This window comes from Mizuhopecten yessoensis, unplaced genomic scaffold (genome assembly GCF_002113885.1).
Source record: "Mizuhopecten yessoensis strain PY_sf001 unplaced genomic scaffold, ASM211388v2 scaffold7539, whole genome shotgun sequence".
Lineage (NCBI taxonomy): Eukaryota > Metazoa > Mollusca > Bivalvia > Pectinida > Pectinidae > Mizuhopecten > Mizuhopecten yessoensis.
This window is the reverse complement of record NW_018407098.1, coordinates 345,428-361,711: the sequence shown is the minus strand read 5'-3', so window position 1 is coordinate 361,711 and position 16,284 is coordinate 345,428. Positions and strand designations below refer to the sequence as shown.

Here is a 16,284-nt window from a genome sequence, read left to right as displayed (position 1 = left end):
CTGATAACTTATTCTTCCTAACAGAGTTGACAGGAGGGGACAGTATTTTACCATGGTGACATGGTCCTAAAGGCAGAAATCTTTAAATGACCCCTCCTCCATTTTCAATGTCTTATGGTATCAGCTCCGTCTTCAATGATCACTTGTCTGAAAACTTAGATAATAGAATGGTCCTAAAAGACGAGTTACTTTTATCCCCTAGCTATCGTCAAACATACTAGTATGGTTTAACTTCAATTATCCCCTATCTTATGTCCTATACACTAGTATGGTTTAACTTCAATTATCCCCTATCTTATGTCCTATACACTAGTATAGTTTAACTTCAATTATCCCCTATCTTATGTCCTACATACTAGTATGGTTTTACTTCAATTATCCCCTATCTTATGTCCTACATACTAGTATGGTTTTACTTCAACTATCCCCTATTTTATGTCCTATATACTAGTATGGTTTTACTTCAATTATCCCGTATCTTATGTCCTACCTACTAGTATGGTTTAACTTCAATTATCCCCTATCTTATGTCCTATACACTAGTATGGTTTTACTTCAATTATCCCCTAGCTATCTTATGTCCTACATACTAGTATGGTTTTACTTCAACTATCCCCTATCTTATGTCCTATATACTAGTATGGTTTTACTTCAATTATCCCCTATCTTATGTCCTATATACTAGTATGGTTTTACTTCAATTATCCCCTAGCTATCTTATGTCCTACATACTAGTATGGTTTTACTTCAATTATCCCCTATCTTATGTCCTATATACTAGTATGGTTTTACTTCAATTATCCCCTAGCTATCTTATGTCCTACATACTAGTATGGTTTTACTTCAATTATCCCCTATCTTATGTCCTATATACTAGTATGGTTTTACTTCAATTATCCCCTAGCTATCTTATGTCCTACATACTAGTATGGTTTTACTTCAATTATCCCCTATCTTATGTCCTATATACTAGTATGGTTTTACTTCAATTATCCCCTAGCTATCTTATGTCCTACATACTAGTATGGTTTTACTTCAATTATCCCCTATCTTATGTCCTATATACTAGTATGGTTTTACTTCAATTATCCCCTAGCTATCTTATGTCCTACATACTAGTATGGTTTTACTTCAATTATCCCCTATCTTATGTCCTATATACTAGTATGGTTTTACTTCAATTATCCCCTAGCTATCTTATGTCCTACATACTAGTATGGTTTTACTTCAATTATCCCCTATCTTATGTCCTATATACTAGTATGGTTTTACTTCAATTATCCCCTAGCTATCTTATGTCCTACATACTAGTATGGTTTTACTTCAATTATCCCCTATCTTATGTCCTATATACTAGTATGGTTTTACTTCAATTATCCCCTAGCTATCTTATGTCCTACATACTAGTATGGTTTTACTTCAATTATCCCCTATCTTATGTCCTATATACTAGTATGGTTTTACTTCAATTATCCCCTAGCTATCTTATGTCCTACATACTAGTATGGTTTTACTTCAATTATCCCCTATCTTATGTCCTATATACTAGTATGGTTTTACTTCAATTATCCCCTAGCTATCTTATGTCCTACATACTAGTATGGTTTTACTTCAATTATCCCCTATCTTATGTCCTATATACTAGTATGGTTTTACTTCAATTATCCCCTAGCTATCTTATGTCCTACATACTAGTATGGTTTTACTTCAATTATCCCCTATCTTATGTCCTATATACTAGTATGGTTTTACTTCAATTATCCCCTAGCTATCTTATGTCCTACATACTAGTATGGTTTTACTTCAATTATCCCCTATCTTATGTCCTATATACTAGTATGGTTTTACTTCAATTATCCCCTAGCTATCTTATGTCCTACATACTAGTATGGTTTTACTTCAATTATCCCCTATCTTATGTCCTATATACTAGTATGGTTTTACTTCAATTATCCCCTAGCTATCTTATGTCCTACATACTAGTATGGTTTTACTTCAATTATCCCCTATCTTATGTCCTATATACTAGTATGGTTTTACTTCAATTATCCCCTAGCTATCTTATGTCCTACATACTAGTATGGTTTTACTTCAATTATCCCCTATCTTATGTCCTATATACTAGTATGGTTTTACTTCAATTATCCCCTAGCTATCTTATGTCCTACATACTAGTATGGTTTTACTTCAATTATCCCCTATCTTATGTCCTATATACTAGTATGGTTTTACTTCAATTATCCCCTAGCTATCTTATGTCCTACATACTAGTATGGTTTTACTTCAATTATCCCCTATCTTATGTCCTATATACTAGTATGGTTTTACTTCAATTATCCCCTAGCTATCTTATGTCCTACATACTAGTATGGTTTTACTTCAATTATCCCCTATCTTATGTCCTATATACTAGTATGGTTTTACTTCAATTATCCCCTAGCTATCTTATGTCCTACATACTAGTATGGTTTTACTTCAATTATCCCCTATCTTATGTCCTATATACTAGTATGGTTTTACTTCAATTATCCCCTAGCTATCTTATGTCCTACATACTAGTATGGTTTTACTTCAATTATCCCCTATCTTATGTCCTATATACTAGTATGGTTTTACTTCAATTATCCCCTAGCTATCTTATGTCCTACATACTAGTATGGTTTTACTTCAATTATCCCCTATCTTATGTCCTATATACTAGTATGGTTTTACTTCAATTATCCCCTAGCTATCTTATGTCCTACATACTAGTATGGTTTTACTTCAATTATCCCCTATCTTATGTCCTATATACTAGTATGGTTTTACTTCAATTATCCCCTAGCTATCTTATGTCCTACATACTAGTATGGTTTTACTTCAATTATCCCCTATCTTATGTCCTATATACTAGTATGGTTTTACTTCAATTATCCCCTAGCTATCTTATGTCCTACATACTAGTATGGTTTTACTTCAATTATCCCCTATCTTATGTCCTATATACTAGTATGGTTTTACTTCAATTATCCCCTATCTTATGTCCTATATACTAGTATGGTTTTACTTCAATTATCCCCTATCTTATGTCCTATATATATTAATATGGTTTTACTTCAATTATCCCCTAGCTATCTTATGTCCTACATACTAGTATGGTTTTACTTCAATTATCCCTCTATCATATGTCCTATATACAATTATAGTTTTACTTAAATTATCCCCTAGCTCTCTTATGTCCTATATTCTAGTATGGTTTTACTTCAATTATCCCCTAGCGATCTTATGTCCTACATACTAGTATGGTTTTACTTCAATTATCCCTCTATCATATGTCCTATAGACAATTATAGTTTTACTTCAATTATCCCCTAGCTATCTTATGTCCTATATTCTAGTATGGTTTTACTTCAATTATCCCTTATCGTATGTCCTATATACTAGTATGGTTTCCCAGCTATCAGAGTTTTCAGTCCTACAGACTACATGTAGTATGGTCTGAGGTAATATTACAAGCATTTATCTTTTTCTCCCATATCCTTCTTACCGACATCTATGTCTTTGTGTAAAACATACAACCTAAAGCCCTTAAGTATCAAATGAACAGCCACTGAATTTCAATTTCATGGTACAAGACATTGGCTTTTTCCGACCTCCCTAATGAGGGTAAATATCTTATGACAGTATAACATTTATAATAATTACATGTGAAGGGTGAATTAAAACAAGGGGAATACAGATTTCCCAGAAAATGTCCAAGCATGCAATTATCTCCTTCAACTAAACTTACACAATGACAAATATATGGGATCATGTCTTCCACATTGTAAAAAGTATAAATTTGTTGAAGATTTTTTGTCATTTATTTTTAAATTTTCTTTCACTTCTGGGGTAGTTTTCGTTACCTTTCCCCGAGGTAGTCCCCTATGGCGGTCTTGTTAAGTCCCTCTCCCTGGTGTAGGAACTTGGCCACCTCTGCTGGATCATTGGGCAGCAGTCCATTGTCAATCAGGTACTCAATACCCTGAAACAGTCAACACTCATTTCATCAATTATCAAACAATACACAGTGTATAAACGTTTTCTTTTAAACAACTGTTATGAGACTTCCTTGCTAGTTATACTCATTTCACTACTCAGATTTAATTCTGACTTTGTATCTACTTACCAAGTGGTAAGTAAATCATAGTTTGCTAAGTTCATAATTTCTTTTTGCCCCAGCATGCAGTCATTTAGTGATTATGAGGATGAAATAGAAACAAGAGGCCCATGGGCCTAAACGGTCACCTGAGTCTACAGTATTTATTTTTGTTGTTGAAATATGTACCAATTTGAGTAAAAAATAGTATAATGTTAACTTAACTTTGTCAGGACCATGAGCTGATCATTCCTAGACCAATTTTAAGTGAGATCGGCCTATTAGAACTTAGTAGCAAAATAGCGGCCATGGCAGCCAAATTGTATTTCTGATTGACCCGAAAAATAACAACACTTTGTCAGGACCATGATTCGATCATTCCTACAAAGTTTCAGTTCAATCGGCCAAGTAGATCTTTACTTTAAGTTTGAAATAGTTTTCCAAAATGGCAGCCGTGGTGGCCATATTGGATTTCTGATCGACCCGAAAAATAACAACACTTTGTCAGGACCATGAGTCAATCATTCCTACAAAGTTTCAGTTCAATCGGCCTAGCAGAACTTGACTTTAAGTTTGAAATATGTTTTCAAAATGGTGGCCGTGGCGGCCATATTGGATTTATGATTGACCTGAAAAATAACAACACTTTGTCAGGACCATGAGTCGATCATTCCTACAAACTTTAAGTTCAATCGGTCCAGCAGAACTTGACTTTAAGTTTGAAATAGGTTTTCAAAATGGCGGCCGTGGCGGCCATATTGGATTTCTGATCGACCCGAAAAATAACAACACTTTGTCAGGACCATGAGGCGATCATTCCTACCAACTTTCAGTTCAATCGGCCCAGCAGAACTTGACTTTAAGTTTGAAATGTAAAATGTTAACGGACGACGGACGACGGACGACGACAGACGAAAACGGATAGCAATAGGTCACTTGAGCTAAAGCTCAGGTGACCTAAAAATATATATTTAACTGAATGAAAAATGACCCTTGAACATTTTATGATCTTCTACTAGTGGAATCGAAATATTGACCAAGTGGATTTGTTGCAGGAACAAAACTATCAAAGCTCTACAGAAAATAAAAGTATTTTATTTATCAATTAAAATGTTAGAACCATGAATTTGATCAATTCAATATTTTTTTGAATTCAGAATTTTTTGGCTCTTTAACAAATTTAAATGAAGAAAATTTGAGCTATGCTGCAGGAAGTGTAACATTATCAGCATGCATCGCCTGCTGGTGACCTCTTGTCTACATGGAGCAAGTCTAGAGCTATATTTAGCATACTCCTACAAATGTACAATGAACACACAGTCGCAAATTGACAGAAAGAGAAGATGCAGTACACTGATGATGTGTAAAGTGGATCTGTATTTTGTAATAACAGCTCACTTTGTTCCTTGTTCTCTTGTGAATTAAATGCTGGTATAACGTTGGTGTATACATACTGTTATAATTACTACTGTATGTAGCTGTGGAACAAGGCCACAGCCTCCTTTTGAGGATGCCAGGCAATCACACAGCAACACAGGAGAAGCTTTACATTTGGGTGGTACGTTATCACAACCAGGTCTGTCATGGTACACTGGTGTTCAACTAACCATGTAATCTGAAATTACTTATTTACTGGGATTTACGTGGCATTATCAGGAACCATTTCTGACCAACTTTAAGGTTCTAATATTTACAAATTGCCATCCTACACTATTTCCTACGTCTTTAAGTCAATCCTCCAGTAAATCTGTAAGCACAAACTAACAAGTACCAACTTGCTACAGGATTAATAGAGTACCTAAATAACTCTGTACGAGGAGAGGAAGTATAATTAAACGTAATGAAAGGGGGGTTGTAATCAATTTATAAAGCATGAAATGCACTTAAACGTGTGTTTACACAGTAATTAAAGTTAAAAAAAAACACGATAGAGCAAACACTAGAACATTTTGGGATAAAACTGGATTTGACATAGGAGTAGTGGAAGGTAGGGATTGGGATGCATATTTCAATCAAAGTGGAAAGATTTTTTTAAATATTTTTTTAATCTATTCATGTGTATCATTTCTATTTTCAAGTATACCTTTGCTATTATTGGTTGCTCTGACTGCAATATCCAAATAAACCGATATGTACTGATAAAACCTTGAAAAGTTGCCTCAATTGAACACAGGAAGCAGCTTCAAATAAAACACCTTTTAGTTACATTTTTCAGCATGTGATTCCAATGTAGACATACACACGATACAGAAGTGGTGGGCCTAAATGCAATTTTAATGGATTTTGTCAGCAAATTTTAAGTTACCCCCGATAGTAATAAAATGTGTGTATTGGGGAAAGCCTACGTCTGCCTGGCTAGTGTATGGTACTGCCAATCAAACAGGAACACAGGAAGTTTACACATGTCAGCTGGGTTTGATAACAAATTCAGCCCGAACACCATTTCCTTGTGAAACAGTAAACCTACCTTTTTGGGATCCATATTGAATTTCTTCTTTCCAATGGACATCTGCTTTGTTTTGGGGTTGTTTTTGCTGAAAGTGAGAGATGGAAATGATGGAAACAATAAGTATACAATGTAGTATACAGGGGAAGACAAATCTTAAGCTTCTTAACTAGTGTCTTATTCTGTTTGTGTTTGAAAATAAATACAATGTATGTTAAATCATATATTATCCTGGTGGATAGCAAGAACTTGCATTATTCATTATGACGGTTATAAAATCGTACTATTCTAGTGTAGTTTAAATTTAGTGTTTTTCTGCACAAATCAAAGTAAATCTTAGCATAGCCATCTTTACGAAGCAAATAATAAGCTTGTTATGATTCTAAATTTTAAAACACACAGGGCATAATCAACTGTGATTGTTTTTGTTAGTACCGACTGTTCTATTAAGTCACGGTTGATTTCACTTGTCATTTGTGTCAGTTGAGTGTTGGTCAGCGGTTAACTAGGCAAGGGGTGTAACACCCACTCATAGAATGGAACAAAATACCGGGAAATTGTTTGATACCAGAAAGTTGAGGAAGAAAACAAGTAAATTACATCATTTCTAATAGCTACTTCCAATTTATTCATATTCAAGTCATATAAGAAAATTTATTGACTATAACAAACACTTCCAAAACTGACCTAAAATGTGAGCCACTGTATGTACCTCTACACGGTTTATGTTTAAGGTTTACATCACAGACTTTGTGTTTCAAGATCAAAGATCTTCACTCATATTACTATATGTACATTATGTATGAGATATCTCCACTCGGCCCATCAAATTATAGCTATATAACTGTGCCAAATACATGAATACATTTAACTTTGTTCTGACATCAACTATCCCCCCTCCCATTTTCCCCCTATCGATGCACATTAATAAAGTACATATGATATTCCTCCTGTTGATGACAAGTTAGGATCCCCCCACATTTGACAGGTTCTGTATTGTCCAGGAGTATGTACTAATTGTAACACTGAGATGATAGGCTCCTCCCTAGCAGGTTTATCTTTAGACCAACTAATGAGTCAGAATTCAGGGAAAGATATCAATTTCCTTGTGTAACAGGCTTTCATTCATGTTTTTTTTGTGTAGATACAGAATCAAAGGTCACTTCCCCACACTCTGACCTTGGGATCCATTTACATGTAACACTTGGTCTGACAACCAATCGTATGGAATTAACCAGCTTAGATTGCCTATTGCAGCTGGTAGTTACTGGTAACACAAAACAACCTTTCTGTTGCAACTTCAAATGAAGAAACATTGCTTTGGGACGAAGCATGCATTGTATACACAACATTACTTAAGATTTTCTTTTTATCTTTGATTAATCTTACAGGTCACGACTCATTTTGCATAAATTCCATAACATTTGAAAATGTGGTAAGCACTGAACCATGCATGTACCTCAGTTTCCATTTATATCTAATTCTACGGGTATAGATGTTATAAAGTTATTTCAATGATAAAAGCAATCTGCAGCTGGCAGAGAACATAATGGAACTGTTGTTTTAGGAAAAAATAATATGTGATTGTGGCAGAAACTTAGGATTGCCCCCAGCCCCTAGCTGGATAACCTGTGCTAGCCTAAATCTCCACTGTGGCAGTTGTAGCACACTTCTCCCCAGCTCACAGCATGTCAACAGTATCCATCCCCAACCAAGGTCAAAAGTGCAGATCACTTCCGTGTATAATGAAACCCTTACACTACACACCAAGCTTCTCACCTTCTTGTGTAGTTGTACTGAACAAGGATAACAATGAATTTCAAAATTTTAATCATCATTATTTTCTAAAATCAAAATAAAACTTGTCTCATACACAGTTTATGAAAAATGGTTGGAATATAAGACTGAAAAATTGTTAAAGTTAACTGATTAAGTCTTAAATGTTCAAATGTAATTCATTTTGATTGACCTTATTGTATGGATCAAATAACTTTTTTTCTTTTGACTGATCAAAACACTAACACAGCCAATCAAAATTTCTGTTAATGAGGTACAAAAATGTTGTAAATATTACACTCTGATATACATCAAATATATCACACAATATAATGATTAAACAAGACTCTTCAGAATCTCCATCAACAGTTAAAGCCAGTTTACTGAAGAACATCAAGGCATTATTTACATGTGTAATTGCTGTAGTGAAGCCAATGTGAAGCAGTGGAGGGGAAACATCTCTGTCCCTGATTATAACATGTACAGAACAACAAACGCTATAAATTAGACCTGGGGTTTCTCCAGACGATTACCACTATAACCAGCCAGCCCAAACTGCTTCTCTAGTCCTCTTTGAAGACAATATTTCATTCATATTATGTTAGAACAAGCACAGATAACTGGATACATTAGGCTGTTAATCCATACAACACACCGAGCGCAGATTTTGGGCTGTGTAAAACATGCAATCAGTCAAGACACATGTATACAACATATAGCACTTTGCTGAATCTGATGAAGAAAAGCATTGGCAGAAAATAATCTGTGTAGTAGGTATCCAAATTAAAGAATGAAATTTATAAAAGTTACCCAAGCCCAGCCAATTGTAAATTTTAAGCAGTGTAAACCCATGCCCATCCCAGTGTAAAAAGCCCAACTACACTGTAGACAGATTTGCCAGTGTAAACCCATGCTTGGTAATAAACCCAAACTTCTCAAAAAGATTTTACACGAGATACATGTATCTGACGATAGGGTCAAATTTGGATTAAGCTCCCTTCTTATTGTAACTCTCTAAAACAAGACCCAGGACTTAATACCTGGTAAAATATTATGTCCCATCATAAAATGCTGCACAATGACACCTTAAGTCTGTATCATTTTAAGTTGTTTCCAATAATGATTTTAACCTTTACCAAAAATGACATGAATATTTAAATAGCATTGTGGCTTCGTTCTGTTCTGTCCTTTTGCAGTACCCAGTCATTGGAAAAAGGTCACCTGACAACAGTATAAAAATTAAGGGGGAGGGGTATGACTTCATCTATAAAATTGTAATTACCATAAGGTTATGTTTGATATTCCTACGGGTGATATTTATATTAATTTATTTTACAACAATTATAAAATAACTTATTTCAACTTATATTAATCACTCTTGCTGACCTAGATGTTAGCATGCAGGAGTACCGGAGAAAACCCATGTGGTTGGGCAGATAACCCTATACCTTTTCGCATTCGATGGGGTAATCAAACCCAAGCCGCCTTGGTGAAAGGCAAGTGCACTATCCACTGCGGCCTGACCACCCTTAACATATAATCTACTGATGATAAGGTAATTACAAACTTGACATGTCTGAAAAAATATTAAAGCTGTTCATGAAAACTAGGAGTGGTCAATTAAAGTACACTGCCATTTGTAAACATTTGTATCAAGACCCTTTTCAATCTTGACAGCTTTTATATCTGAAGTATACATTTCTGGTCTGTTTACTTTCCTAGATTTACTCTAGTAAATAAATTGTGAGTTAGGGGGTATACAAGTGCAGGGGGCCTTAGAAATTCTAATTTTCTGCTGAGTGATAAGGACAAGGCCTAGAGTTGGCTACAGTCTGCATTAGCAGTCTCATCTAGATTAGTTCCATGGGAACATTCTCTACAGTTAAAATCACTGTTTACATCTGATAAACTAACAGATGACTCTTGGGGACTCAAATCCCACGGCTTAGAGCAGGGAAGAACTAATTAGGAACATACAACTCAGCATACATGGAGTACAGATATAAATCCATTTCTATATCATTTAATTGTATTAGATCATTAGGTAGGCACCAACTGCTGATGTATTTTTGTTGCATTTTGTTCAGGGTTCGACTAATCAATTAACAGTTATGGTCACATGAAAACATGTGTCTAAGGAGACATTGCCGGAGAGATAGAGTAGAGAAGTGAGATATAGCTGTACCGTATATATTCCCGGAGAGATAGAGTAGAGAAGTGAGATATAGCTGTACCGTATATATTCCCGGAGAGATAGAGTAGAGAAGTGAGATATAGCTGTACCGTATATATTCCCGAGTGTTGCAATAAGGGTGGCAGATCAATTTTGGATTTCTTCAATTAATGTTCCTTAAGCAGAAGACTGAGGAAAAACCCTGACTGTGCAGGGGGTCTAGCATTATTAAACAGAATTATACAATGATTGTCATGCAGTCTACTGAAAACTAAACTCACCTATCCTCGGAGACATCAATGGCCTCCATTTCATTGGCAACTTCTGCTATCTCATCTTTAAGCTCCTAAAATTTGAACAACAATGAAAACATTTATATCGTTTGCATTTTGTAATGCGTATTACTGATATCAAATGTGTTATGTAACGGTAAGTGGTTGAGTGAGACACTGAATTGAGTTTTGATACTTGAAGGGAACAGGAAGTTAATAGAAAAACTTTTAAACTCATACTATATGTCGGTCCCGATTACAAGGGAAAACAAATCCGGATGAATCTACATCAAGGTACAAGTTGATGTACAGAACATGCACAATCATGTACAATAAGGAAGTTGAAAGGTCATTTGAAAGCGTTTAAAACACGCTTTAGAAGTTACATACATGTATGTCAGAGTTTTTCAAAATCTGGCAGTACTGAATTTTGGTATATATTGTCTTCAATTGAGAAAGTCACAAGGAGACAGAAAATATGCATCATTAACCTAACCCTATATCTGGAATGGCCTAACATAACTCTGTTGATAAGGAAGTTTGTAGCAGTACAGACTACAGACCTGTCAGTCCTTATCATAACATGTCTATCAGTTTCAAGCTTTAATCCAAATTTGTTGTTTTCTTTTAATCTATGTGCCTCATTACTTTCCCTTTTTTACACAAAATCCTGAAAGGAGTAGCAAAGACAGGTCTACCTCAATTACGATAAATGTGTACATCTGACTGGATAGGGAAACAAGATACACCCTTCAGCCCAGACCTATCACTTACAGGGAAGATACTCAAGGTCACAGGGACAAACCTCCGCAAACTACTACAACATTGCACTGCAACTTTGATGAATTTTATTTTTGTTATGTTTCTATTGTTATTACTAAATGTAGAGACCAAAAAAGCCCTACTTGAAAATAAACAAAGAGTCACACGTCATTTTTTTTAACTTTTTAGTAAGAAAATGAATAACAACTATCTATCTTTGCATATTTTGGAGTCAGATTTAATCTAAAAAGAAGCTGCAGGAGAGAAATCCTGACTCTAGGTATTTTGTTCTCTAAAAGAAGTCATTACAGGAAAAATCAAGGACAGATGAACAGACAACTTGCATTGAACAATGGCACAATCGCAAGCTTATAGGTACTTTGTGTTTAATAGGTGAGCTAGAAAAATAATATGTATCTGAAGTCGAGTAATCATAGTTTTATGTATGATACAAAGTTTATCTTTACCATATGTCAGTAATAATGCAGCATATACGAAATTAATCAGAAATACCACACGTTCATGTGGCAGTGAACAAGTGCATTGCACGCATTAATATATTTTACTAGTGATTAAATTCTAGTGAAATATATCTATGTTCACTTGCAATAAAAAAGAGCAATATGACACATAAGATGAACATATTTGAGATGTATTGTTTTTATTACTTACCAATAATTCATCTTTAAAAACATTTGATATTTTCTGCAAAACATTATTCATCATTACCCTGTATGTTAATTTTGTTCCAAAAAACTGGTACCGAACTACAATGTTTGACATAGCAACATTAAGGAGGGAATAATGACATGGCATTTCAATAGCTTAAAATGGCAGTTAACTGTTTGGAATCCATTCTTGTTTAAATTCCTTGATTTGATCAGTGAATATATTTGAGAGTTCTGGCTACTGGGGTAATACAATATCTAGTAATATCAGTGTGAAATACAGGACCTGGTGTAGAATTACCAAAACACAAACTGTACATGGTTATACGACTATTGTAAGATGTAGGTACACTCAAACCTTGTCATCCTCTCTAGTAAGAGATTATAATGGTGCCATTGTTGTGGGTATATTGTATAAGGAGAATGTCATCCTCTCTAGTAAGAGATTATTGCCATTGTTGTGGGTATATTGTATAAGGAGAATGCCATCCTCTCTAGTAAGAGATTATAATGGTGCCATTGTTGTGGGTATATTGTATAAGGAGAATGTCATCCTCTCTAGTAAGAGATTATAATGCTGCCATTGTTGTGGGTATATTGTATAAGGAGAATGCCATCCTCTCTAGTAAGAGATTATAATGCTGCCATTGTTGTGGGTATATTGTATAAGGAGAATGCCATCCTCTCTAGTAAGAGATTATAATGCTGCCATTGTTGTGGGTATATTGTATAAGGAGAATGTCATCCTCTCTAGTAAGAGATTATAATGCTGCCATTGTTGTGGGTATATTGTATAAGGAGAATGCCATCCTCTCTAGTAAGAGATTATAATGCTGCCATTGTTGTGGGTATATTGTATAAGGAGAATGTCATCCTCTCTAGTAAGAGATTATAATGCTGCCATTGTTGTGGGTATATTGTATAAGGAGAATGCCATCCTCTCTAGTAAGAGATTATAATGCTGCCATTGTTGTGGGTATATTGTATAAGGAGAATGTCATCCTCTCTAGTAAGAGATTATAATGCTGCCATTGTTGTGGGTATATTGTATAAGGAGAATGCCATCCTCTCTAGTAAGAGATTATAATGCTGCCATTGTTGTGGGTATATTGTATAAGGAGAATGTCATCCTCTCTAGTAAGAGATTATAATGCTGCCATTGTTGTGGGTATATTGTATAAGGAGAATGTCATCCTCTCTAGTAAGAGATTATAATGCTGCCATTGTTGTGGGTATATTGTATAAGGAGAATGTCATCCTCTCTAGTAAGAGATTATAATGCTGCCATTGTTGTGGGTATATTGTATAAGGAGAATGTCATCCTCTCTAGTAAGAGATTATAATGCTGCCATTGTTGTGGGTATATTGTATAAGGAGAATGTCATCCTCTCTAGTAAGAGATTATAATGCTGCCATTGTTGTGGGTATATTGTATAAGGAGAATGTCATCCTCTCTAGTAAGAGATTATAATGCTGCCATTGTTGTGGGTATATTGTATAAGGAGAATGTCATCCTCTCTAGTAAGAGATTATAATGCTGCCATTGTTGTGGGTATATTGTATAAGGAGAATGTCATCCTCTCTAGTAAGAGATTATAATGCTGCCATTGTTGTGGGTATATTGTATAAGGAGAATGTCATCCTCTCTAGTAAGAGATTATAATGCTGCCATTGTTGTGGGTATATTGTATAAGGAGAATGTCATCCTCTCTAGTAAGAGATTATAATGCTGCCATTGTTGTGGGTATATTGTATAAGGAGAATGTCATCCTCTCTAGTAAGAGATTATAATGCTGCCATTGTTGTGGGTATATTGTATAAGGAGAATGTCATCCTCTCTAGTAAGAGATTATAATGCTGCCATTGTTGTGGGTATATTGTATAAGGAGAATGTCATCCTCTCTAGTAAGAGATTATAATGCTGCCATTGTTGTGGGTATATTGTATAAGGAGAATGTCATCCTCTCTAGTAAGAGATTATAATGCTGCCATTGTTGTGGGTATATTGTATAAGGAGAATGTCATCCTCTCTAGTAAGAGATTATAATGCTGCCATTGTTGTGGGTATATTGTATAAGGAGAATGTCATCCTCTCTAGTAAGAGATTATAATGCTGCCATTGTTGTGGGTATATTGTATAAGGAGAATGTCATCCTCTCTAGTAAGAGATTATAATGCTGCCATTGTTGTGGGTATATTGTATAAGGAGAATGTCATCCTCTCTAGTAAGAGATTATAATGCTGCCATTGTTGTGGGTATATTGTATAAGGAGAATGTCATCCTCTCTAGTAAGAGATTATAATGCTGCCATTGTTGTGGGTATATTGTATAAGGAGAATGTCATCCTCTCTAGTAAGAGATTATAATGCTGCCATTGTTGTGGGTATATTGTATAAGGAGAATGTCATCCTCTCTAGTAAGAGATTATAATGCTGCCATTGTTGTGGGTATATTGTATAAGGAGAATGCCATCCTCTCTAGTAAGAGATTATAATGGTGCCATTGTTGTGGGTATATTGTATAAGGAGAATGCCATCCTCTCTAGTAAGAGATTATAATGGTGCCATTGTTGGACTTTTAATACAGGTCTAACTGCATCACAATGTGTATACTCTAAATTAGATGGGCAATTGGTGGTGACTTTCAAAGTTACCACTATACCCATCACATATAAAAGTATACACATTTGTATAATAAAACCTCCTGTACACATCTACAACCATTTATATTTAATATTTTAAACTCAATCTAAACATGATTTTCAGGAATTCTACAAATCAACCCAAACTGGATGCACCTGTGGCCACTTGTACCACCCCATTATAATGAAGCTGATATTGATGCAGCTGTATATTAATTTATCACACTGTATCACCTGATACCTTACCCAGTACCCCACTGATAGGCTGTCCAGCAGGATATTATACTGGGTAATGTATCATAAGATTTAGCTCTGATTGACAGACCATTAGATAACGATGACATTCATTGCCCAGATTTGATTAAAGATGCTCCACAAATATCTCCAGATTTTAATTCTTTCAGCTGCTATTTCCATTTTTCAGAGGAAAAAAGTGCATTCCTATCAGTCAAAAACACAGTAGGGAAGGAGGGAAAGTGTCTAGATTTAGCCATGCTACTTATAGATAAGAAATCACATGGGCTGGAATCATCTCAGGAAACAGGGAGAAAGTGATTACCTAGATATATGTATGGGATAAGCTGGTAATCCTACCTGTATCTACCTAGATATATGTATGGGATAAGCTGGTAATCTTACCTGTATCTACCTAGATATATGTATGGGAGGAGCTGGTAATCTTACCTGTATCTACCTAGACATATGTATGGGAGAAGCTGGTAATCTTACCTGTATCTCCTTTAGCAGCTTAGCCTTTCTTTCCCTGATACTTGTAAGCAGTTTCTGTTCATCTGTTGTTAGATCTGTAACAAGCATAAATTCTGTGATATCAAACAAGCAAGCTGTCAGTAGCCAATTTTTCACTCCTGTTAACCTTTCTTCCTATGGTCCGCACAGTTGAGCAGTATAATCCTGTATTAAATCACACAAGCTTGATAAATAAACCCCATTAATGATTGCACACCAGATACCAGAGTCCATCAACAGTATGCGTGGTCACATTGTATTGTAATAAGTATTATTCACGACCAAATTGGTGACATTTACTCCCAGTAACATCCACACTTTCAGTATACACAATACAAACACTGTTAGCAGTCCAAATTTACTCCAAAGAAAGGCACATCAACACATGGTTATTCATGTGAACAAATTGATGACATCCATCCTCATACAGCGGTGCCCCAATACCCTAACTATACATCATTATATACATGTACAATGCCAAAACAAATGACTGTTATGAGATGATTTGACTCCCATATCATCTATGAAAGCAGACATGGGCATGCATAAGTACAGCTGGCACTGATGTTGGTTTTGTATTCCCCCAGCAGGCCAGCAGTTGATTCATCATTGACATCTGGAAGTGCTAACACCAGTCCATGGAGTAGTTGTGTATATGTGCCTATGTGGAGGAGCCTGGGG

At 35.3% G+C, this 16,284-nt stretch overlaps 2 protein-coding genes across 3 annotated transcripts in view; one reads left to right on the top strand and one right to left on the bottom strand.

Annotated features, from left to right (window-relative positions):
• LOC110453896 (cytohesin-1-like) overlaps positions 1-16,284 on the bottom strand; it is a 45,164-nt gene that overhangs the window by 17,065 nt on the left and 11,815 nt on the right. For both annotated transcript variants that reach the window (XM_021503101.1, XM_021503102.1), the window contains exons 2-5: positions 15,586-15,659; positions 10,794-10,858; positions 6,585-6,651; positions 3,885-4,003 (exon numbers count right to left, since the gene is read on the bottom strand). In XM_021503101.1, the coding sequence (XP_021358776.1) occupies positions 3,885-4,003; positions 6,585-6,651; positions 10,794-10,858; positions 15,586-15,659 (325 nt within the window). The remainder of the gene's footprint in view (positions 1-3,884; positions 4,004-6,584; positions 6,652-10,793; positions 10,859-15,585; positions 15,660-16,284) is intronic.
• Positions 216-3,203, top strand: LOC110453895. Its single transcript, XM_021503100.1, has 2 exons — positions 216-597; positions 644-3,203. Exons 1-2 carry the CDS (start codon positions 482-484, stop codon positions 3,033-3,035), a joined length of 2,508 nt encoding a protein of 835 aa, XP_021358775.1. The 5' UTR covers positions 216-481; the 3' UTR covers positions 3,036-3,203.